The sequence below is a fragment of the Vipera ursinii genome (genome assembly GCF_947247035.1).
Source record: "Vipera ursinii genome assembly, chromosome: 2".
Classification (NCBI taxonomy): Eukaryota; Metazoa; Chordata; class Lepidosauria; order Squamata; family Viperidae; genus Vipera; species Vipera ursinii.
This window is the reverse complement of record NC_139513.1, coordinates 127521304-127546902: the sequence shown is the minus strand read 5'-3', so window position 1 is coordinate 127546902 and position 25599 is coordinate 127521304. Positions and strand designations below refer to the sequence as shown.

Here is a 25599-nt window from a genome sequence, read left to right as displayed (position 1 = left end):
GCTACGTACTTCTTTTCAAACTGTTAAATCAGACTTTTCTCCTGAAAGGGTTCAGGTGTCTCTTTTGAACACTGTCCACAATTATCTGCCTATGCACACACGAACAACATTCCATCAGTGCTGGAACTGCCAATGAAACAAAGGCGGCTGGGCTTTTACAGTCTTTAGAATGGTGTAAGGACAGGCTTCAATAAAGAGACATAATTCCAGGAAATTTAAACAGAGGTCACACACTAATGGCTTTGGGGAAATTTTTCTGAAATTTCTGCTCTGATAGAACTAAGAAGACTTGACTGATCAAGTCAAACACTACCTGAACAAGAGAATATGAAATATCTGTTCCTCCTAGAAAGTGCGGGAGTTCAAATTTTAGCTTATTTCCTCTCCCCCCCCACTTTTTGAAAACTACTGATTCCAATAGTTTTCCTATTGCAAATAAATTAAGCAAGTAAACCTAAAAGTACAGGATAAAGAGAATATTTTATTTAATCAAAAGTAATCATGCCAAAGAAAAAGCATTGTGAAAGTTCACTGTTGTCACTCAGCTTAAGCCAAAATGACTAGTTCTGAATATTTTGAAGTTTATCTATTATTTTTGCACTTCATTCTGCAATCAAATAGCTCAAGGCAACCTGAGAGGCAACTGCAAATAAAACTCTGCTCCTTCTCCTGAGCAGCAATTTTCAGGGCACACTGCCAATTAGGATCGAGAAATTTTTTTCCCCACACAATAAAATGTTTCTTGGCATATTCTTTATATGGATCACCTAGCAATTATTTCTTATACCTGCATCTAGAAACTTAGAAAACACCAAAGGGTTGCTCATCTGACATCTTCACAGACATGCTCCATGAACAGTAGTAATCATGCACAATGGCTTAGATAACTTCATAAGTGAATTCATAAGACTGGGATGAGATATAACAGTTCTGCGTATCCCGAGGGCTTCATCCATTGCCTCTGGATTTAAGAGTAATGAAGCACAAAGGATAACTTTTGCACAGACATGCTCTGTGATGCTGAACATCCTAAATACAGATAATGGAACATCTTTATCATTTACCTCCTAAATTTCAGTGCCCGGCTTTTTGAACTCCCAAATTCTAAAGTTTATTTATTTTCCCTTTGTTTTGGTAACTGGCAACTAAACCCTTTCCCCTATGTATTTGAATCTGCAAATGAATCCAAGCAATAAGAATTGCTTGCAGCTGGGCAGCATTTACATTTAAAAAATTAAATTATCTAATGGAAACAACAGTTTCATTTCTGTTTGCAAATTTTTATTATTTTAGGTGCAGCCTTCAAACAAAAAAATAAATGCAGATTACCACATTTGTTCATTAAAACCAATCAAAAGTGTGATAGGATTAAGCTTGCATTGTGAATATGGTTGTTTGTAAATCCTCCAGAGTCAGTTAGGTGGGATGGGCAGTGTAGAAATTTAATAAATAAAAAATATCCAATAACAACTCCCACCCTCTAATATTAGTCAGTACTGTAGTTTGGCCTGTCAGTGCTAAAGAGGCCTATGGTTGTAGGCCTCAGATTGAAGTTCTCTGTGCTCAAGGCATTAGTTTGATTAATGCTGTGTGATAGGATTTGGCTGCCATTCGGTTTTCTAAATCTCCTGTACTTGTAGCTTTTCATTTATTCTCCTTGGGTCTCAAATTCCTCCTTAGAAATTCTACCACAGCTTCTCCTAACCCTAAGAAGGCTTATAATGCAGGCCGTCCACACAGGAATAATGATTTAATTCCCCCTCAACCTATATTCTGTAATAATATAAAGCTGAACCCATGAATCCCGTTCTAGAGTTGAATATGTACCTATTGCAGATAGAAATATCAGACACTGTTGCCACAATGTTAACAGGACAAGAAAACCTGGATCAACTTTTGAATCATTGCTTAGAAGTTTACCAAAATAGCAAAGGTTAAATTCAGAAAGCCTGAATAAAAGTACATCAGTAGTTTTCAGCAAACCTTAGTAGATATAAGAATGAGAAAGAATTGGTTTCACAGTATGTGATGCATTATATACACAACCAGTTTTTGGTTTTAAAATTCAGTGGACTCTTAAATATCAAGGACCATATCAGTTACCAATCTTCAGACTATTAGTAGATAAAATTCTTCAAGCAACAGAATGTCAGGATTTATATATTCATCTTTTAGTCAATATGTCATAAAGAATAAAGTGAAGCTATCCAATCGAAATTGGTAACTTAGAAACAAATTCTACTGACCAGAATCAAATTTACTTCCAAGGATATGTGCAAAGGACTGAAGTTTTATATTCTTATGGCCATATTGGCTTTTGTCCTACAAGGGGGTTTAAAGCCAATGCCAATGACTTCCACTGAAATTAGCTTCCATCTGCCATTGGCCAACCCATAATAGTAATGTCAACCTACTAAACACAACCCCAGTTAGATGATGCCCCGCCCCAGCTTTTCACTCAGAGGCCTACCTGCAGCTCCTTGTCCGAATACTTCTGAGGATTTTTGCTTCCTTGGCTCTTCTTCCGAAGCTTCTTCAATTCAGCCTGGCATTTCTCTACTGAGTCCCCTTTATTCCTTTGCTCGGTCTGGTACTTCTTTAGTGCAGCCTGAACATGGAAGATGTGTGGGAGTGCTGAGTAGCTGAAATAATAATAGGCTGAAGACATGGGCAGATATTTCCCCTGTGGGTAATGAGCATAGTTTATATGCTTCCTGCAAGCAGAAAGGTCTCAACCTCACACCTGCTGTAGAGGACATGTTTTGAATCAGGGTGCATTGATTAGAAACAAAAGCTGTCTTCCTTTGGGACTTGCCAAGAAAACATTTCCCATGAGTCCTGGACTCCAATTCCAATACACAATGCAATACACAGTGCAGCCCTTCCCCCCGCCCCTCCAAGGCTATGTGAAATCTCCTTTAAAAAAAACTAAATGAGAATCCCCATGGATTTAATATAAACCATAAGCATCCTTACAAATATGCAATAATGAAAGCATAATTTCTCTGAATAAAATGATCTTGAATAATTTTTTTTTCTTAAGCACTTATTCCAATGCTTATTCAAATGATCTTGAATATTCTTCTCTTAATCTGCACTTGCAAAAACAGTTTAAGGCACCTGCCATTTCTTGCAAACTCATCCCAACTATAAGCAAAGTTTACAGTTTTGCTCACTACCACGTAGCTTCATAATGCCATGTCAATAAGTACACAGCTGCTAATCCAATTTACATTCAAAAGTTCCTTGTTACTTACGCTTAGATACCGTGAATCTAGCTCTACTTTCTGCTCAAGCTGTGTTAGTAGTTCATTGTGGAAGGACTTCAGCTGAGAAGTGAACAGAAGAAGCATAAATATTAGTATTGATCATAAAAAGAAAACTTTTAAGTAAAGACAAATAATCTACATTAAGATACCAAACAGATCATTGAACATGATAATGGAAAACAGAATGGCGCGCATGTGTATATGTATATGTATATGTATATGTGTGTGTATATATATATATATATATATATATATATATATATATATATATATACACACACACACACACACACAAACACGTATATATGTATATGTATATTTGTGTGTGTGTGTGTATATATATATATACATACATACATACGTATATATGTATATATATATGTGTATATATGTATATATGTGTGTGTGTGTGTGTATATATATATATATATATATGTATGTATGTATGTATGTATGTATGTATGTATGTATCTTTAAAGGATAATTTTTGAAGATATTCTCTAGCTGGAGATTACTTGATTCAATTCTGCCTTGAAAATACAGAAGCATAAGACATAAAAATAAAAAGTTTCTCATTTCTAGTTAGTAGCTGGACAGAAGACAGAGAAGACATGCAGGTCATCTTCCCCAGTAGGCTGAGATTCAAAATATTTCTATGCAAAATGTCTATTTCTTATTCTTTTGATTAAAGGTCACTTTACCACTCTACTTACAGGTCAAGGCACAATTAAGGAGATACTTCTAATTCAGCACGAAGCTACTTGAAACCAGTCAGAGCCATGATTTCTTGGACATTTCAAAAGGCAGCACATGACTTGCAATTTTGTTTGGCCCACAATTTATTCAGTTGAGGTCCCTATTCTTACTTACAGGACTTGGCAGCTATTCTATAGCAGATGTGTTTCAATTTTAAATCCATGTGTATCAGAGGCCCTGCAGGCTGCCCCTTGGCCAGGTTCTGCAAAAAGACAAATTAATAACAACACAAGTGCTTACCATCTCTTCTAACTGATTTTGAATCTGTCTGTGGACTTCAGCCATCTGGAACAGAACATCCCCTGGAAAAAGTGAGACAAAAGAAGAGAGACTAAAAAAAAAATCCAAGAGATTGTTCTGTATCAACCTTCTCTTCCCCTCCATCCCAACTGCAGCCTTAGTAACAATTTCCCTTTGCTGAAATCTGAAACAAGGAAAGCTTATTTCAAGGATTCATTTAAGACTAATTTAGATTAGAAATGAATATGCAACAATGGCATCCAGACAGGAAAAGCAGATATTGATCCTTGATGCCTGGCTGGTGTATTATAATAAGCACTGTAAAATGTAGTGTAATATGCAACTGAAGCTAGTCTGACTTGATCAGCAAGCCATGTTTTATGCCCTTGTTTAATGTTACATGTGACTGCATCCAGTGCATGTTTTGCTCAGGCTAGCAGATGGTCATTCCTTTCCAAACACTGCAATAGCTAAGGATCTTGTGCCTTGTGTTTATTGGTGAATTCCCAAGAGAGGCAATAAAGGCAACACAGTTTTTTGCAAGTTATTTATTCCCTTGGAACCTCTCTTTCAGATCTTCAAGCAAATGAATTTTACTACAGGAGACATAGAGTCAACATGGGCCTCACTCCCACAGAAAAAAGATCTAGAAAGGTAACCCTTTAAAGTTTTGCTAAATAAAAGGCATCTGCCACTGTTCCCCTCCAAATGCATCCCGCTTAGCAGGAGCTATTTGACACCAGTTGTCTTTTAAAGAACAGTGGCTCCTTTTAAATACATGCACGTATGCTATGGAAATATAACCAATCTCTGATAATAGCTATTGCTAGCTAATTATATTCCGGTTAAGGAGAAAAAAAAAGTCTGAAGCAGGAACACTAGCACAATACCTTTATAAAGGTGGGTGCAATTTATATAAATATTGAATGTGGCAATATACAGGGCAACCTGAAAAACTAGTAAATATCAAAAAGTGCGTTATGGAACTTTGTTATTCTGTTTATAATTGAACAACATGCTTAAAAATGTGTACTAGGAAAACTGTGTAACAAAATGTTAATTTTAGGAAAAGTATATATAAAAATGCTTGCAAAAATGTGCAGATAGATCAGATGTGTACATTAGACCTGTTCATGAAAATAAATACAAATATTTCTGCAGATGTTTTGGATGGGTGGATGGATGGATGGCAAGGTTGCCAAACAGAATTTGCAGTCGGTGAAATGAAAAAAATCCAGTATTCACTTAAAAAAAATCTCACAAAGAAATGATCCATTTCTGGAGATCTGCAAAATTCTTCCAATGGTATTTTCAACAAAACAATATAAGAATGTGGGAAGAACACTCCAAGCATGGATGTGGTGAAAATCCTGTATGATTTGTCACACATTTATACAGGTGTAGTTGCATGGAGGGCAATTTGGATATTGAACCCAATTGCCTCTGAACTCAAATGTAAGCATCCCAAGCAGATGACTATCTAATCTGACCCTGAACGTATCCATTTCCTTTCTTACACTCTTGGTTCCACTGCTACTCTTCCTGCTAGGAATATGTTTTTTCTACCAAACAATTAGAATTTGTCTTCCAGTAACTTAACTCCATGTTCTGCACTTTGACAGGATAGAGATTATGGGGCTTCTTCTATGTGGCATTCTTTCAGGTGTTTGAAATGAGCTATTTATTTATTTATCTCCATCCTCTCAAAGTTAAGTATACCCTATTTCTGCAACCTCTCTTCCTAGCCTCTATGAAACTTGGATCATCCTACTTTCCCTTTCCTCAATTTGTTTGTTTGTCTGATTCCTTATCAATGCTTAAAACCAAATGCAAGATGTAAGATAGGTCTGATAACACAGAATATAGTAATTACTTCCCATGATCTGGAAACTATATGTCTGTTCTTAACCCTCTAGAGCAGGGGTGTCAAACCGCCGGCCTGCGGGCCAGATGCATCACAAGGAAACCACGCCCACTCCATTGCTGGCAATGGGGGAAAAGTTCCGATATGTTGCGTGACGTAGCAAGTTTGACATGTCTGCTCTAGAGGTTAGATCATTCAGACAGGATTAACAATGGCTCCTAAATTAAAAAAAAGTTTTTATTGGAAGTTGAAAGAAGTTTTATGAGATATTTTATGCCACTCCTGGAATAAAGAGCTTGAATGTCCTGACTTAAAGACTTGTTTTAATTAATGTGAATTTAGTTACATAGTTACCATAAGAAATTTAGCTTGGTCATTACACTGTAGATCAGAATCAATAATATGACTTCGAATCAACTAATGTATATTGAAATACATCTTTCTAATTGGCTATATCTGTAGTGTTTATAATATTTTAATATAAAATAATTTAAATTTTTCAGATGTAAGAATTGCTTAAAAGAATTATTATAGATACCCATTTTTCAGTAATGGACTACTGATATGAATTAAAATATTGTCTGTCAAAGCAGGAAGATAAATTAGTATAGTCAATGTTTTTGGAACTGTTCGATTCCATAACATAATTGGAGAGGCACCTTTTTTTCTTTAAAAAATATAATATCCAACTCTATACCAATACATTGGACTTCTGTTTCCATTGTGAAGAACCTTGCTCTGTTAAATTTCATTCTGTTATTTTTAGCATGTTATCCTCATCTATCAAGATTCCAAATAATTTCCATTTCTTAAAACATTAACTATGTTGTATGATCTGACAACTTGATAAATTGTGCCTCCACCTCTTCTATCTTTAATATAAATGTTGAAACTGCAAGGCCCAGGACTGTACCCTGTTATACAGATCAATACCCAACTCCAATTTGATGTGGTATTATAGATACATACTTTGCTTCAGTGTGACTTTTGAGCCAGCAATGTCTCCATTTAGTAATGAAATTCAGCGCACACTTAACTAGCTGCTAATCAGAATCCCCTTTGTTAAATGTTTTCATTGAAATCAAGTTATATCTACTTCATTCTCGCAATCTACTAAGAAAGTGACTCAATTTTTAAAAAAATAACCCAGTCTGACAACATTTGCTCGTGACCAATTCATGGTGATTTCTAGTTCAGATAGTCCTTGATTTATAACCATTCATTTTGTGACAGTTTGAAGTTACAGTGGCACTGAAAAATGTGACCTATGACTGTTTTTCACACTTAACGACTATTGCAGCACCCCCACATTCACAATGATCAAAATTCAGACGCTTGGCAACTGGCACATATTTATGATAGTAGCAGGGTCCTGGGGTCGCATGATCAACTTTTGGGAACTTCTGACAAGCAAAATCAATGGGGAAGCCAGATTCACTTAACAACTGTTACTAACTTAACAACTGCATTGATTCACTTAATAACTGTGGCAAGAAAGGCCCTAAAATGTGGCAAAACTCACATAACAACTGTTTCACTTAGCAACAGAAATTTTGGGCTCAATTATGATCGTAAAGGGACGCGGTGGCTCAGTGGGTTAGGACACTGAGCTTGTCGATCAGAAGGTCGGCAGTTTGGCGGGTCGAATCCCAAGTGCCGCGTAGCAGAGTGAGCGCCTGTTACTCGTCCCAGCTTCTGCCAACCTAGCAGTTCGAAAGCACGTAAAAATGCAAGTAGAAAAATAGGGACCACTACGGTGGGAAGGTAACAGCGTTCCGTGCGCCTTTGGCGTCTAGTCATGCTGGCCACATGACCATGGAGACGGACAAGCGCTGGCTCTTCGGCTTTGAAACGGAGATGAGCACCGGCCCCTAGAGTCAGAAACGACTAGCACGCATGTGCGGGGGAACCTTTACCTTACCTCTGATCGTAAGCTGAGGATTACCTGTAATTACCACAACCTTTCCAAGGTCCTTATAGAATGATTGTTTTATGATCTGCTTTAGAAACATACCAGATAGTGCTATTATCTGACTAATCTATAGTTTCCCCAATCCTCTCTTTTCTGCATGTTAAAGAAAGGGACATTTGTTATTTTGCAATTGTCTAGCCTTTCATCTGTTCTCCAGGATTTCTCAGAAATGCAAGGTACAGCCAGATCATCAGCAATTATTTTTAGTTCTCTAGATTAACAGAGATATAAACACATTCAGAGTGGATAGATATTCCCTGCTGGTATATTTGGTACTCCCAAATGTGTCTTGAATGTAGGTCTTAGGCTAGAAGCAGAGCTGATTAGAGTAGATACAAGAGCTTGGCTGATTATGTTCATTTATTGGCTTAAATTCATCTATTCCCCCCCCCCCCCGATTGCTCTATTCTGCAAGTTGTGTTTCCTTTTTCTGGTTATTTGGCTATAACTTTTCATAGAATACATATAATTGAACAAACTATGTTGCATTACATTCTTGATTATCTTTGCATTGATATATAATTTTATGGTACTACTCGAAATAAAAGTGGTGTTATTAGCCATCAAACCTCAAATGTACACTTTTCCCAAAAGGTTTCCACAATTTTGGCCACTACTGTAGATTGCTTTCTATGCTTTTCCATTGTTTATTAATAGGGCTTTTTCTATTCCCTTTCTTTTATCTTGTTGATTGCTTCCTATAAGAATATAATAAAATTTAAATTGAATTTTCTATCAATCACAGCTTCTCTCGGTCATAAGCTTCAACTCATCCTGTTTGGTGCAATCCAAAGCATCTTTTCAGGAAAGATTGAGCCAAAACAGGATTTAAATAGTTCTGCCTTTTTATTATTCCATCTTAACATTTTGCCATTTTTATTCACTTGCTTTTATTTTGAACAAATCTGAAGGAGAGCTTTCTGTTATTCAGTTAGTTTTGACTTCCTACCACCAGCTCTACATTTCTAGGTTACACATAGCTAACCTTCCCCAGTGACTTGTCACAATTTCTATTTCTTGTGTGTGTATATGTGTTTCAGATTTTCACTAAGCCTCTTTTGCAGCTACACTGGTGTGTTCTGTTGTTCCCCCCCCCCTTAGAATGTTTCAATTGCATTTTTAGTATTCCATCCATTTTGACCTCCTTTTTCATTACCTCTCCTGCCATGAGTTCTTAGTTGTCTTTGCTCTTTAGCATATTAAACTCTATTTTCTTGAGGTCCAAGAGGTGTGTTCAATTATATTCAGTTTCCTTTAAAATCAAAAATTCCAGCTATGCATGGTCAGTTTCCAACTACAACTACTATCTTACTAACTATACTTATTCAGATAAGTTGTCCCTTTTGGCTAGTATCAAGTTTTAAAAAGGAATCCATTTATGCCTTCTTTCACCCTCTAGAAACTTGAGCACACTACAAATCTTGAACTTTCCTGAAGACACCATATTCAGAAGTCTAACAGAAATCAGGTATTTAAAAGTTCCCCCTCAATACAGGTAGTTCTCACTTACTGACTGCCTTGTTCAATGACTGTGTAAAGTTATGATACTACTGACAAAACTTTAACAACTGTTCCTCAAAACTGTAGCCATCATAGCATCTCCACAGTGACATGATTGTTGTAATGTATTGGGCTTTGTCTTGTTAAGGGAACACCACGTGGGTTAATTGCTGGAAGGTTGCTTAAGCAGGGAAGCTGGCTAACGGGCTCCCAGCTCCTCAGACAACCCATCTCCAGCGCCGCCATTGGCTGCCTCTAGGGAGGCAATAGTTTGCTTTAAACCTATTGGCCTCCGCCTAGAGGCCAGGGTATAAATTGCTGCATTTGCAGCCTTGTTTCTCAGTTCAGATCCTGCAAGCAATAAACAATGATCTTTGCTGAACTCACTCGCCTCGTCTCGTCATTGAAGCGACGAACCCAGTATCTAACAAATGTGATATAGCCACATTACAACTAGGAAGCGTTTACAGTAGTTGGAGCATCCTGCAGTCACATGATCCCCATTTGCAACCTTACAGCCAGTGTCTAACAAAGTCAATGGGGGAGCCAGCAGGAAGTCACTTGTTGGCCACTTAATGTTGCACTTAATAACCCATCGTGATTTGTTTAATAACCATAATAGAACTGACATCATAAAAGTGGCATACTAATGTGACATTTCACTTAACAATCACACTGCTTAGTGATGGGGTTACCAATTCCAACTATGGTTGGTAAGCGAGGACTATTTTTACTTTCTGCTTTTTTGAAAGATCTGCAATTTGTTTTTGGAAAGCCTCGTCAATATTCTTTCTTTGGTTGCTTAGATGATGATAGACATCAGCTACAATATTGCTTTTATTTATGCTAGACTTATTTAACCTAGATGTTCTTTTCAGTTTTACTAACTTTTGGTTTTTTTATTTTACAGTGCAATTCTTCTTCTTTTCTATTTTTTCTCTTTCTTCAGAATACATTCTTGAGCCATGGGAATCATCCCATTAGGTCACCCCTGTATTTATTAAATTATGTAAGATGAAGTGGCAGAATTATTCAGCAGACTTAATTAGGTGAGGCTAACATCAAGGAAACTATGTCTCTTCAGATGTTACTTAACCTTAATTCCTAGCAGCTCCACCCAGCCTGGTTAAGAAACTGCAGAGACACACTGACTTACTGCTCAGCAACATTTGGAGGGCCACTAATTCCCTACCCTGAATGCCTAAGATAGGGGTAGGCAACCTTGGCTGTTTTACGCCTCGTGGACTTCAACTCCCAGAATTCCTGAGCCAGCCGGCTCAGGAATTCTGGGAGTTGAAGTCCACGAGGCGTAAAACAGCCAAGGTTGCCTATCCCTGGCCTAAGACAAAAAAGGTGCAGGTTGCAGTTAAAGATGAGGTAAGGAACAAGAGCTATTGTCCATTACACAAGCCAGCAGTAATTCAGTTTGTTCTCTCTCCCTCCCTCTCTAGCATTAAGCAAAACACACAGCTTCCTCATAAAATTAAGAATGAAAAAGAGAAAAAAATTCTGACATTTTTTGAATTGGTAAAATTGGAATATTAACTGTAGCTGCTAAAAGGCTCCCATGTGACTCACTTAAATATGCACCCAAATAAATGCTGGTTTTAAAATCCTTCTTTACCCCACAAAATTTTGGTATAACCCATGTTCTCTTTTTTCCTACTCTAGACAGCTGCCTAATCTTTTTTATTCCATTTTCATTATAAACTGTGCAGGTGATTTTTTTCCATTATGCCATACCACAACCAGCATGAAGAAGAAAACCTCTCTTTTTATTGCAGGTAGCCCTCAACTTATGACAATTAAACCCAGAATTTCTGTTCCTAAGCAACACACTTAAGTGACTTTTGTCCCATTTTACGACCTTTGTTGCCACAGTTGTTAAGTGAATCACTGTAGCTGTTAAGATAATAACACGGTTCTTAAGTGAATTTGGCTTCCCCATTGACTTTGCATGTCAAAAAATTGCCAAAAGGTGATCACATGATCACATGCAACCGCCATAAATATGAGCCAGTTGCCAAGCTTCAGAATTTTAATCATGTTACCATAGGGATGCTGCAATGGTCATAAGTATGAAAAACAGTCATAAGTCACCTTTTTCATTGCCGTTGTAACTTCAGACTGTCATTAAATGAATGGTTGTAAGTTGAGACTACCTGTACTAAGTAAACAGTTAAAAAGTTGTTGGGGAGAAATGCCAGAGGTTTATTTCTTTAACAACAACAGTTTTGGATTACTACAGCTCACAGTTCTGCTACCTACATGAAGCACCTAATTAGATCTCCAGTTTGGAAATGTGTATGTCATATTTTTATAAGTATTCTGCAGCCATTGTTTTTTTGTTATTGTTTTTTGATGCAATTTATATTGGGAAATTATTCCCAGACCTTTCCAGTTGTGGCTGTATTCTTGTTAGAGCTGGGAAAGATAATCTGGGTAAAATCAGGGCCAACATCTGGATGCAAGGCCAAAATGATCAGTACTAAATTAATGCCTCATTCAATCAATGTAGTTACAGGAAAGTGGAAGGGATTGATTTTAAGTAACTTTCTTATATATTTGCCTGTAAAAAGAGAGAGAATCCATTTTAAGGAGAATTACTCTATTATTTTTTTTTTATTATTATTATTTTGCAGGGAATGGCTTCAGCAGATGAACAGGAACATCCCCCTCCTTTTCCTCCAGATCGTTCCTCCCTTTTATTTATACCACGAGATTCTAAACATTTCCTACATCTAGACTAGCACCAGACAAAGCCTGCAAGCTGACAGGTCTCCAGTTTTAAATCTAACCTCCATCACAGATTTACCAGATTGTCTATTGTCAAGTGTTTACTTCCTTTCAACTCTTCCTTGCAAGATGAAATACGAAATCCTACTCATCATCACACACACAAAAAGTTTAATAAGCAACATTTAAAGTACAGCTAGCAACAACAGGCCTCACAAAACTGCAGATGAGCATAGCTATTTTTTTATTACTTCAAATTCCATTAGCCACGGAGACATTACCCCACTTGTTCATCAGATTTATTTATTTAGAAGGTTACAAATAAAAAAAACAATAAAAGGAGATGTGATATGACATATGAGATATGATAACGTGACTGAAATCAAAAACCAAACTAACAAAGAGGCTCAACGACCCCCTTTTTTCCAAAGCCTGGGAAAACAACCAAGTCTTCAGCAGTCTGAGGAAAGTCGAAAGAATGGGAGCAGTAGGGAACTCTGTTGGGCCACAATCAGGTCTCCAACTCCCAGCTCCTCAAATCTGTCCCAATAGGACAACATGGTCAATGATATCAAAAGCCACTGTGTGATCAAGGAACTCCGGGATGGATGCCCCACCATCCAGGCTCCACCACAGATAATCCACAAATGCAACCAATGCTGCCTATGTATTGGATCCCAGCCTATAAAACCTGACTAAAACACATCAAGATAATCCACTTCCTATCAGATCCTTTGGAGTTGCAGAGTGTAAGGAAGATGACCCTGGCAGAAATATGCAAGAATCATTATCTAGGCCAGGGCTTTTCAACCTTTTCACCCATTGTACCTCTTTTAGGATATGGCAACATCTGAGTACCACTAGTCGTCTAGCAAGGTGTCAAAAACTTGATGACCAAAAAAAAAAAAGGAAAAAAGTGATGAAGTACAGGTAGTCCTCGACTTACAACAGTTTGCTTGGTGACTGTTCAAAGTTACAATGGCACTGAAAAAAGTGCCCCCCACGCCACAGCTGAGCAAGACACCTGCCTGCCTGCCCGGCAGCAGGTTTCCAAGGTTTTCATTGTTGTGAGCATTTCTGTTGAGGATTGGCAGCAGGGGTGGGATGGGGGGGTTGTTTGGTTTTTATTCCCCCCCCCATCTGCTGGGTGGTTGCAGCAGGTTTTGTTACTTCACATGACCCTGGGACACTGTGAACATCATAAATATGAATCAGTTCCCAAGCATCTGAATGTAAATCACAAGACCCTGGAGATGCTGCAATGTTCCAGCTGATTGGCGCTTCTTTTGGGCTCAGCAGAAGAGCCAGGATCAGTGCCAGGCTCCAGCTGGAGCCTGGCGCTGATCCTGGCGCTTTCGCTGAGCCCTGACAGCCCTGCAGCTCCAGCCATCTCTCCCTCAGGCTTGTGCGGTGCTGCCACCGGTTCAGCTCATTCCCCTCCCCTGCTACCACTTTTCTACGATGGTCGCGTATCACCTGCCAGGTGCCAATGTAGCACAGGTGGTTCCCGTACCACTGGTTGAAAAGCCCTGATCTAGGCAACGGGTTGAAACACATTTGAACTTCTAAGAAACAATACAAAATTTGGAAGTGGTTCAGATAGACACCTCCCTAATTCATTGAAGAATAGGAAACTGGGGAAGGTATAGCACAATTGGATTTGCAAGATGCTGCTGTTATAGCCAATCTCAGTAAGGATAGCTTTAGTCTTCCTGTGAAGGTGGCTTCCTGCTCTGGTCTGCATAGAAGGCTGACAGGAGCTGAAGCCTGAACACCCTACCACTTTCCTCAAAAATGGAGGGGTTGAACACTGAATGGAAATTATCCAAGATGGTTGGGTCTACTGATGACCTCCTTAAGGAGGTGGTGCACCATGGCATCCCTGAAGGTTGAGGGAACTAATCCGTTCTGCAGTAAAGCAGACAACACAGCTTGGGCCCAACCATGCCCATTGGCCACTCAGAGTTGCTTTGATAGTGAGATGAATAGCATATAAATTTAGTAAATATAATAAAATATTGGCATTAACAAGTTTGGCTCTAACCAACAGGTGGCCAAGTTCACAACTGGACGATCATGTCCACTTCCTTAGGACTCACAGAGTCAAACTCCCTACACTTTATTGGAAATTATAATATTAATATAAGTTGCTTTATTGAAAGCTGAAGGAATTGCAAGATAAACTTCTAGTTTAACAAAATCAATCAGCATGTGCTTTTTCAATTCTTTCCAAGAGTAGTGACAAAAACTCAAGAGTATTTGTGCATGCAAAATGTTTCAAATCTGAAACACCTCAAATTCAAAATGCCTCGCTTTGAACTCCAAACTCTTGTTTTGAGTTCAAAACAGCTGTATCAAACTTGAAACTCACCTTTTCAATCATTTTGGAAGGTTTTGAGCTAGAAATAGCCCTGGGAACCTTTCCACAATTATCAAAACAGCCTGCTTCAAATTTGAAACAACTGTTTCAAACTTGAACCAAGCTATTTCAAAATTGTAGCTACTCAAATTCAAAACATTTTGCCCAGCCCTATTTAAGATGCTACTGCCTCCCTTCTGACATTGGACACTTGAGGGAATGCTAGAAACATTCACTGTGACCCTTATGTCTTTGAGATTATGCAAAATCCTGCAGCAAATAAACTAGGGGAACTTTATCACTCTTTACCCAATGCATCTCATCAAGTCTGGCCAGTCTTCACATACACATGTACAGCCATCATTCTTTTCTCCCAACACCCTTGTGAATTATGCATGGTCCCTAAGTTTTTGAAGAGTCCACTGGAGTTGTGCAGCCATTTAGTTTAAATAATATAAATAGGATATAATGCTTATATATTAAAACTATATAATTACAAAGTATAAGTTTTGTATATTATCTATAATTATATGTTGTTGTTGTTGTTATAGGTTAATAATAAATAACATGTTCTTTGTATTTTCAGAGTTAAAGGAAACAACAATTTATTCTGTCCCTGAATAAGGTGTGTGTTTTTACGCTATCAGCATTTCCAGTCATTCCTCTCAGGGAAGTTCAAAACTGATCCATGGCCATCTTCATTTCTGCCCATCTTCAAACACAGAGAACACATGTAATCATTCCCGTGCTCATCATCCAGCTGATTAACAGGAGAGGGCAAAAACCACAGTCCAATCTCTGTCTTAGCCTCTGACTACTACCAGTTGTGGAGTAAAAAAACCCCATCAGGCAGAAATCTCAAAAATGGTGGCTCAATGGGTTAGGACGCTGAGCTTGTCGATCAGAAGATCGGCAGTTTGGCGGGTCGAATCCTGAGTGCCGCGTAGCAGAGTGAGCGCCTGTTACTCGTCCCAGCTTCTGCCAACCTAGCAGTTCGAAAGCACGTAAAAGTGCAAGTAGAAAAATAGGGACCACTACGGTGGAAAGGTAACAGCGTTCCGTGCGCCTTTGGCGTCTAGACATGCCGGCCACATGACCACGGAGATGTCCTCGGACAAGCGCTGGCTCTTTGGCTTTGAAACGGAGATGAGCACTGGCCCTTAGAGTTGGAAACGACTAGCACGCATGTGCGGGGGAACCTTTACCTTTTTTTTACTGTACTGAAGAACAGAGAGATGCTGTGATTGTACAAGGCCCAAAGTATTTCTTCAATTGTTTTCAAGGGATCGGTTGCTATGGAGATGGGACGGGTTAATGCTTAAACAGTGCAGAAGTCCAGGAGCAGGACATTGGACCTTATAGGGGGCACAGGCAGAGGGGAAAAAAGTAAAGGCTGGTCTGATCCTGTATTCAAAGGAAGAACAAGAAACAATCCTCCCCTGTGAGAAAATCCACATGACAGCAGCATTGTGGGACTTCAAAAGGCAAAAGACTAACTCTGCAGTGATTTACTAACTAGAGCATAGCCAAAATTGAAGTGACTCTCATCCCCAAAACAGATGACAGTTATTTAGTAAATTTATTGGCTACCCATCTTTCTAAAGAGTAACTAGTTAATCAGTGAGGTCCAGTGAAAAATCCCCAAATCATGCAAAATACCGCTGTGGAAGGATCCTACTTATATACCCACACTATCTAACTCAGTCTCTACATTCAATTCACAAATTCATCATGGAATTCTGGTGAGGCAGAAGTCAGCTATAGATCTGGGACATTGTCCTTCCATGGCTGCCAACTTGGCTGCCATTGCTTTTTTTTTTCTTTTCCCTTTTTTCTTTCTGCTCCTGAGCCACTTGGCCGTGCAGTAGGTTAGGAGAATTTGTAAAACTGTGATCCAACAAGACGCAGCCAAGAAGATGCCAAATGTATGTGTTTTTGTGTATGTACACAGACATGTGCACACACACATATTTAACATCTCCTGCCAGACCTTTTTCTATCAAGCCTTGTACTTAGAAGTTTTCCATTTTACTGGATTAGAAATATATTCCCAGCCATACATTTAACCTAGCCAGCCTATGAGGAAGACAATTTGAAGCTCACCAGGGACTTTAGGTTTGCTTTCTTTGGTTAGAACAGTGCTGGCAAACCTTTTAGAGACCGGGTGCCCAAACTGCAATCCAAAACCCACTTATAGATCATCGGATGCCGGGTGGGCATGCCCCATTGGGTGGATGTGGCCCATTGGGTGGGCGTGGTCCATTGGGTGGGCTTGGCTGCAGTGGTAACGGCAGACTGGGTGGGACTAAAAAGTTCAATCAATCAATTCCAACTTTGTGAGATCTTTTTTTTCCCCGCAAGAAGTTGAAATTGATTGATTGATTGAACCTTTTTTTTTTTTTGCACATGGCGGCAGAGGCCTAAAGCGAAAAGGTTTTATAAAACCCAGATGAAGGCTTAGGACTGGGAGATGGCACACATGCCCACAGAGAGGGCTCTGCATGTCACCTGTGGCATGCGTGCCATAGGTTAGCCACCACGGGGTTAGAAGCTCTAAGGACTGTTCTAATGGCCCAACCCCTCCCTCTTTCCATCTTCTCCAAAATTTCAGTGACTGAGCTTCCCCAGCTCCTACTATCTGAAGCAACCTGTCAAATTACCTCTCTAAATCAGAACCTCAAGTAGCTAAGTTAAGGATGTGTCACAGCTCTGTGATAAAGCATATATCTCTAGCACTAATGTTACAGGTTTGCTCCCTGGATGCACTAATAAATAAGGTTCTGGAGAATATCCATTTCCTAAGTGAAATAAATATTTGCAATCTTTTGGGACTTAGGGCTTAAGAGCACATCATGACCACCATCAAGATGGGGTTGAATCGACAAACGCTGTCACAGGAGGAATGTCTAGTCACAAGATATATACCAGGGGTCTTCAAACTCGACCTTTTTATGACTTGTGGACTTCAACTCCCAGAATTCTGGGAGTTGAAGTCCACGAGTCATAAAAGGGCTGAGTTTGAAGACCCCCTGATATACACTGACTAGAAGGTAAACTAGTGAGTTAACTCCTACCAGCTGCAATACCTGCCAGGACATTCTTACATTTCTCTCCTTATTTGTTAGATTTACATCCATCTTTCCTTCAGGAGTTCGTGACAGCACAAATAACATTTCTTCATCAGTTTTTATTCCCACAACATCCCTGTGAAGGAGCTGGATTATAAGCAACTAACTACTCCATAGTCACCTTGGGAGCTAGTGTTTGAGGGTGGTCTAATGCCTAGGTCTTCCCATTCCTAGGTCCACACCTTAATCAGCACACCACAGTGCTTCTATTTCTTTCAGGATAGCTGGCCATTCTATCAGATAAAGCCTTAGGCTGCAATCCTCCAAATATTTATTTTCTGAGAATCCTTATGTGGAAATAATAATGGTGCCTGGGTAGTCTACTTCGCAGTGTGTCTGATTTTCATTTAAAAATAATTCATAATAATTTAAACAAATTAAATCCAATGGGACAAACATCCTGAAGGGTGCCAAGAAATGCCCGCCAGATTACTCACTGCTGGCATACTGATGTAGCACTAGGTGAGCTGCACCATCAATTTCAAAAAGCATCATGTAATTTTAGCCCATCATTTTAATCAGCAGACCCTGAGTTCTACTCCAGCCTTAGTTAAGAAATCAACCAGGCGACCTTGAGCCAGTCACTCTCTCTTAGACCCAGGAAGCAAGCAAGGGCAAACCACTCCCAAATATCTAGTATTGTTTACGCAGTCTCCAAAAGTCAACACTGACTCAAAAGAGCAAAACAACAACACACACTCATTCTTCAAAAACTTTAAATTATTTGGCTCCATAGCAACACATTCTCAATTGTGTGTGTGTGTCTGTGTATTCACATCCACATTGTCCAGGAATCTTGTTCTATAGATGTTTGGGAAATGAAGCCTATGTATTACAAGTGCTTCCTTATTTGCAACCTAATTTAATTTCTTGCATTCCTATTACAGTTACAAGACAGCATATCAAATGGTGGTGAAAGTGTTTTCCAGAGAATTAATGAAGTTCCTGAATAAATCTTAAATTTGCCAGTCATTTCTAGCAATTAAAGACCATAGTAGTAACTGCAGTAGTTTCTTGCTTGAAATAAAATTCCAGAGAAGAGGTTGAAGCTGCCAAACTGGATTTGGGATACAAATGCTAAATAATAGGAGAGATTTCCCATTGAAAGAAACTTCCACATTAAGAAATATTGTCAACACCATTTGCAAATCATTCCAGAGAGAATCCAGTAACAAGAGGCATCTTTCTCTTTCAAAATAAAGCATGTCAGGTAACTTCCCTTAATGTGGACGTCTCAACAGCTAATTGTTTTATCTTCAGTTTCTAAAGATTCTGTAATGACATTATTTCAATGTGGTGTTTTTTTTAAATCGCTGCAGGTTTTATCTCCCCTCTAGAAGAAGCCACTGTGCTATTGTTTGAGTAATACAATAACCTCAAACTCAGTCACAGTAGAATGGCTTGCAGCTATGGTATCCATGAAGGAGGGCCCCAAAGTGATTTTATGGCTAACGTAACCATCTCGAGTCATCAAAATGCACTCAAGGAATCAGCAAACTGAAATGAAATTGATCTACCCCTGCTGTTGTTCTATACTGTAGCACCAGAAATTTAGCTACTGCAAGAGGTTTGGGGAGACCCTTGAGCATAATTCCATTGACACTGTTCCATGACATGCACATTTTGCACAGATTAATTAAAATATAAAAAACAAAATGAAGGCTAGATTTGCACAAACTGGTAAGACCAATGTCTACTAATTGATTCATATAGGAACATTCCTTCCCACTTGGTTTCACCTACCAGCACACTCAGCTCATCCAGAAAAAGTTTAGCATTTGTTCCAAATGCTGAGCTGCCCCTTCTTTTATCCTTTTATTACTCAATATGTATAAGGCAGAACCAGCCTGGGTTACAAGCCTGGCAATAAATAATTGCTAATGTGTTGGTTTCTTCTATGAATGAGAAAAGCCAAACTGACCAAATGGGCCACTGACACAAAGTCCTACTTTACATTTTTTAAGAAATATCATCACTGGTTTTAAACATAGTTGACCACATGAAAAGTTATATTAAAAGGAAGCAATTAAAAGAAGCAAATCTCAGATACAAATTCCCTCCAGGTTCCTTTCAGGCTCATAAAAAGGTTAAAAAGTCTACAAAATAAATTATTTCAACATGTATATCTGCAAAAGGAAATGGAAAATCTAGGTCTGCTTTGTTAGTTACAACCATTGCTGTTGTTCTAAATTAGAGCTCAGCTAGATATAATAACTATACTTTCCTCTATACGATGAAAGACTTTAGCAGGCTTTAATGGAAGAGTTATCAAAGATCTGAAAATTAGATACAGATTAGGAAAAGAATGCTAATTCAATTTAGTTTGTTACATTTAAACATAAGATGTTTCTGCTCTTATTTGCTAAATGGGGATCAATAAAGATTTATACAAAATGGATCCATAATTGTTGGGAGTTGCCCAAACCAAGTCACATTCATCCACCATCTTGTTATGGGAAAATGATTGTCTTAGAAAATGTGTATTAGGCAAAGAAGTTGTTTGCAGCTGCAGGCTCTAGGTAAAGGCAGTTGCTCTTGCTATTTTCAATGTGCATTCCTTGTCTAGCTATTGGTATCACCTGTGACATTCACATCACACTTTGCCTAGCTCTTAGAATAGGAATGATTCTCACAAAATATTCTCACAATGACACAATGTACTGAACGGGAAATTTTAATAAGAAAGATGAGTTGGGAATTGTAATAATTGTAATAGAGAGGTAAAAGGATATGAAAACTACAGCTAATGTGCAATGCAGAAATCTCTAATGAAAAACCCATCAGAGCCATTCAGTTGTTCTAGTTTTTGTTCCTTTGACAGACACTGCCAAAAACGTACACATTTTTCTCTGTAGCCAGGAGGCTTGGAAGCAAGTTTAGTTTTGACTGAAAGTTGAATGTCTCATGTTTGCCATACCAGCTCATTCCTTCTTACTTTGTAGGAGTATGTGGCTTTAAAAATTAAAAATTATTATTGGAATCTGGGGATACAGAATCAATAGCATCACAGCAGCTACTATTTCCTAACTTAAATCATAAAATTGTCATGTAATTAATCTGTTTGAACACCCAATATCTCAAAAACTGGCACCAAGTCACTGATGCACTAAGAGATAGAACTTAAAACCTTAAGATCATAATCTGTTTAATAGCTTCCACTCTCATTTTTTCCTCTCATTACCAAAGTTTCACTTGGCAAAATTTCAAGATATGTAGATTGCAACCAAGGTTAGGAAAGGCTACTATGTGTATCACTACCACAGTGTCTTTCTCAAGAAGAATACATATAATAAGCAGCTGGGTAACAAAACAAGAATGCTGTACGCACACAGCCTGCTGTGTCCATACAAATAAATCATATTGCAACTTAAATTTAATAGCCTGATTCGCACAACTTACTAAAACATTGCCTGGTTTCTCACAATGAACTGAAGCACAACGGAGGATTTCTACAGCACTCTGAATCCTAATCAAGTCTATTGTATAATACAAACCCAGTCAATGATTGAAACCTGAGCTAGATCTTTCACGTGGCTAAAAAAGATTATTAGTCTAAAATCAAAGAAGTTACAAGAAATGATTGCTGGGAGAATAATACATTCGTTTTCAATTCACCTCTAATATATATTCTCAGCTGTAATTTTAGTGGACAATTTCATGGATGAAGAATCTCTGTAAGCAAATCAGCAAAACTGCAATGCTTTTGAAACGTTAACACAGCAACAAAAAAGATAAATTGATTTCAAGTTTATAATTATCAGACTCTTACATGGAAAGTAATTGTATTTTCAGTGAGCACTTAAAAACATTAGCAATGTAGGTAAAGACTGTTTAAAAATTTGGGAAGGAGATAAAATATCAGTGTCTGTGCATGCTTGGCTGCCATTAATAGGTTTGCTTGCTTGGTTTTTCTGATTTCAATAGAGAGAAATCCAGAGTTTCTACTTACTTCTGCCTAGGTCCAACCTGCTTACAAATCTCCATCTCTGGGTAGCTCTATAATTGGCTAAAGGAATGCAGACCTAACCACAGGAACAGGTATATGACTGTGCATAATCGGCAACTTACATAATTCCAACAATCTCTATCCAAACCTCTGGAGGAAAGCTCACTTACTATGAAATTTCACAAATACAGACCTGTGTACCATGTGGCACTCACTGCGATCACTACAACGCAATGAATATATTCTATATTCTTTTCTCTCTTTATTTTTCTGTATATCAAACTCTGGCCTATTTTGCTAAAGGTTTAGGAGAATCAAACAGCCGAGGAAAAACTAGTGGGCTGTGGCTCTAACCATGACCAAATGCCAACAGCAGTTGCTGTGGCTAAATTACATAGCAGAGGGTAGTAAATATTTTTTGTGGCTACCAGAAGTTCGGTACTTAGCACATACAAGTAGTCCTTGACCTACGACCACAACTGAACCCAAAATTTCCATTGCTAAGTAAGGCAGATGTTAAGTGAGTTTTGCAACCATTTTTTTGCCACAGTTGTTAAGTGAATTGTGTATCCCTCGTTGACTTTGCTTGTCAGAAGCCGGCTGTGAAGGTCACAAAAGGTGACCCTGGGACAGTGCAACTGTCATAAATACTTACAAATCGCCAAGCACCCAAATTTTGTTCAAGTGACCATGGGTATGCTGCCATGGTCATAAGTGTGAAAACTGGTCATGTCACTTTTTTTGGTGCTGTTATAACTCTGAATGGTCACTAAATGAATGGTTGTAAGTCAAAGATGACTTGCATCTACATTAAGGAGGTATGGTATAGAACAGGGGTCCCCAACCCCTGGTCCGTGGACCAGTACTGGGCTGCGGCATGCCAGCAACCGGTCCACACAAACAACCAAAGCCCCAACCGCGAGATGCAGGCAGCACACAAAACCACACACTCTCCGGTCCACGGAAAAACCTCTCTCCATGGAACCGGTCCTTGGTGCCCAAAAGGTTGGGGACCTCTGGTGTAGAACAGTTCTCAATCCCATACAGGTAGTCCTCAATCTGCAACCACAACTGAGCCCAACATTTCTGTTGCTAAGTGAGACATTTGTTAGATGAGTTTTGCCCCATTTTTGCCACCTTTGACACAGTTGTTAAGTGAATAACTGCAATTGTGAAGTTAGTAACACGGTTGCTAAGTGAATCTGGCTTCCCCGTGGACTTTTGTTTGTCAGAAGGTCACAAAAGGAGATCACATGACCCTGGGGACCATCATAAACTACTGCGACCATCATAAACTACTTCAGCAAGCTACTTGCCGAACATCCAAACTTTGATCACATGACCATGGGGATGCTGCAATGGTCATAAGTGTGAAAAACAGTCAAAATTCATCTTTTTTTTGTAACTTTGGTCACTAAATGAACTGTTGTAAGCTGAGGACTACCTGTATGTGTTTTTCTTAACAGGAGAATCAGAGTCTCAATAAATTCAGAATTGACCCCAATGCAATTTTTCCCTGCAGCAATGTTTTGTTTACTAAGTTATTCATTAAGAGCTGCCTTCCCGAGTTGGTAAGTGCAGCTCCTTTATTATGCAAGAAAAAAGTCAGTTTGAACCAGTGCTTTTTTTGCAAAAGAAAAAGGTGCCGGAACTCACACATTTCATACAACCCGCTTTGCCTACAAGGTTCCATCCAAAAAAGGTGCCGGAACTCCGTTCTGAGCGTTCTATGAGAAAAAAAGCCCTGGTTTGAACACTTTTTCTGTAGCAACTTCTGCTCTGTAGAACACCCTTCCCCCTAAGATCCAAAAAGTCCCCACCCTTTTAGCCTTCCAAAAAGGCATAAGGCTTGGATTCTCTTCCCCCCTCCCCGGCTGCCCACAGGCATTAGGATGGGGTAAAGTTGGAGGACTGTAGTATTGGGTGGATTGGAAATTGTTGACTGGGTGCCAGGTTTCATTGGTTTTTATTATTGTGAGATATCCAGAGTTGCGCTTTGTAAGATGGGCCGCCGGATAAGTCTTTTCAGCAAATAAATATATGTAACTTCCCATAGTTGCTTATTCTGTATTAGATAATTAAATCATTAAATCTTTGAAATGAAGAAAGAAAATGTTCTCCTGTGCAATTATTATCTTTTTAATTTCTCTCATTAATTGAAAATGTCTGCATAGTGTATAGATGCTTTAAAGTATTAAACCAAAACCCATAAACAACAAAAAAGTTAAGCCCATTATTAAATAAGACTTAAAAACAGGATTAAAATAAATAAAAAGTAATTAAACTAATATAAGGCAGGTACTTAAAAAAACAGACCACACACTTTAAGTCCAATTAATTCTAATCCCAAATTCTAGCAAACAATTTTCAGAGAAAACTTGAAGCATTTCAAACTTTGAAATCTAACGGCTACCTATTGAGCTACCTGCATATACATAGGTAAAGGTAAAGGTTCCCCCGCACATGCGTGCTAGTCGTTTCTGACTCTAGGGGCCAGTGCTCATCTCCATTTCAAAGCCGAAGAGCCAGCACTTGTCCGAGGACGACTCCGTGGTCATGTGGCCGGCATGACTAGACGCCAAAGGTGCACGGAACGCTGTTACCTTCCCACCGTAGTGGTCCCTATTTTTCTACTAGCACTTTTACGTGCTTTTGAACTGCTAGGTTGGCAGAAGCTGGGACGAGTAACAGGTGCTCACTCTGTTACGTGGAACTCGGGATTTGACCTGCCAAACTGCTGACCATCTGATCGATGAGCTCAGTGCCCTAACCCACTGAGCCACTGCGTCCCTGCATATACATATGAAGCTGATATGTCACAAAAAAAGTTAAGTGATCATAGTTTTACTAAGTGAACATTGAGGGGAGGAAAAAAAACGCACTTATTTTGTGTGACTGCTCTTCTCCAGAAGAGATGTTAAAAGAAGACTGCTTGTATCAGCAATTCTCAAATGCCCAATTACCTAGGTAACAGACACAGGGGAAAGGCAATGTCTCTTTTCAGGGCACCCCCTCCCCATTAACAGGTATTAGATAGCGCAGAGGTTTAGTGGCAGTCAACCAGCAAAAACTATTGTGTCAAAACTGCAGTACACCATGAGAGAGAGAAAAGATATGAGATTATTTCAAGGACCCTTTCAATTCCCATCAAGTCTCATTTTATTTGCTACTCACCCATACTTCCCATTGTGCCATTTTGTTAGTTAAGACTGAGTGACTGTGTGGCAGTGTACTACATCTTCATCCCTTGGTCTACTAGCCATGGGAGTGACTAAATAAACTGTAGATCTCCTTCCATGGTTTATGATGATAATAATAATAATAATAATAATAATAATAATAATAATAATAATAATAATAATAATAATAATAATAATAATAATATAAAGTTGGAAGGGACCTTGGAGGTCATCTAGTCCAACCCCCTGCTCAGGCAGGAAACCCTATACCATTTCAGGCAAATGGCTGTCCAGTCTCTTCTTAAAAACCTCCAGTGTTGGAGCATTCACCACCTCTGGAGGCAGGTTGTTCCACTGGTTAATTGTTCTAACTGTCAGGAAGTTTCTCCTTAGTTCTAGGTTGCTTCTCTCCTTGACTAGTTTCCATCCGTTGCTTCTTGTCCTGCTTTCAGGTGCTTTGGAGAATAGCTTGACTCCCTCTTCTTTGTGGCGGCCCCTGAGATATTGGAACACTGCTATCATGTCACCCCTCACCCTTCTCTTCATTAAACTACACATACCCAATTCCAGCAACCGTTCCCTATATGTTTTAGTCTCCAGCCCCCTAATCATCTTGGTTGCTCTTCTCTGTACCCTTTCTAGTGATGATA

At 38.9% G+C, this 25599-nt stretch overlaps 1 protein-coding gene across 4 annotated transcripts in view; it reads right to left on the bottom strand.

Annotated features, from left to right (window-relative positions):
- BAIAP2 (BAR/IMD domain containing adaptor protein 2) overlaps positions 1-25599 on the bottom strand; it is a 189762-nt gene that overhangs the window by 83147 nt on the left and 81016 nt on the right. For all 4 annotated transcript variants that reach the window (XM_083354440.1, XM_083354443.1, XM_083354441.1 and 1 more), the window contains exons 4-6: positions 4266-4327; positions 3258-3329; positions 2471-2608 (exon numbers count right to left, since the gene is read on the bottom strand). In XM_083354440.1, the coding sequence (XP_083210566.1) occupies positions 2471-2608; positions 3258-3329; positions 4266-4327 (272 nt within the window). The remainder of the gene's footprint in view (positions 1-2470; positions 2609-3257; positions 3330-4265; positions 4328-25599) is intronic.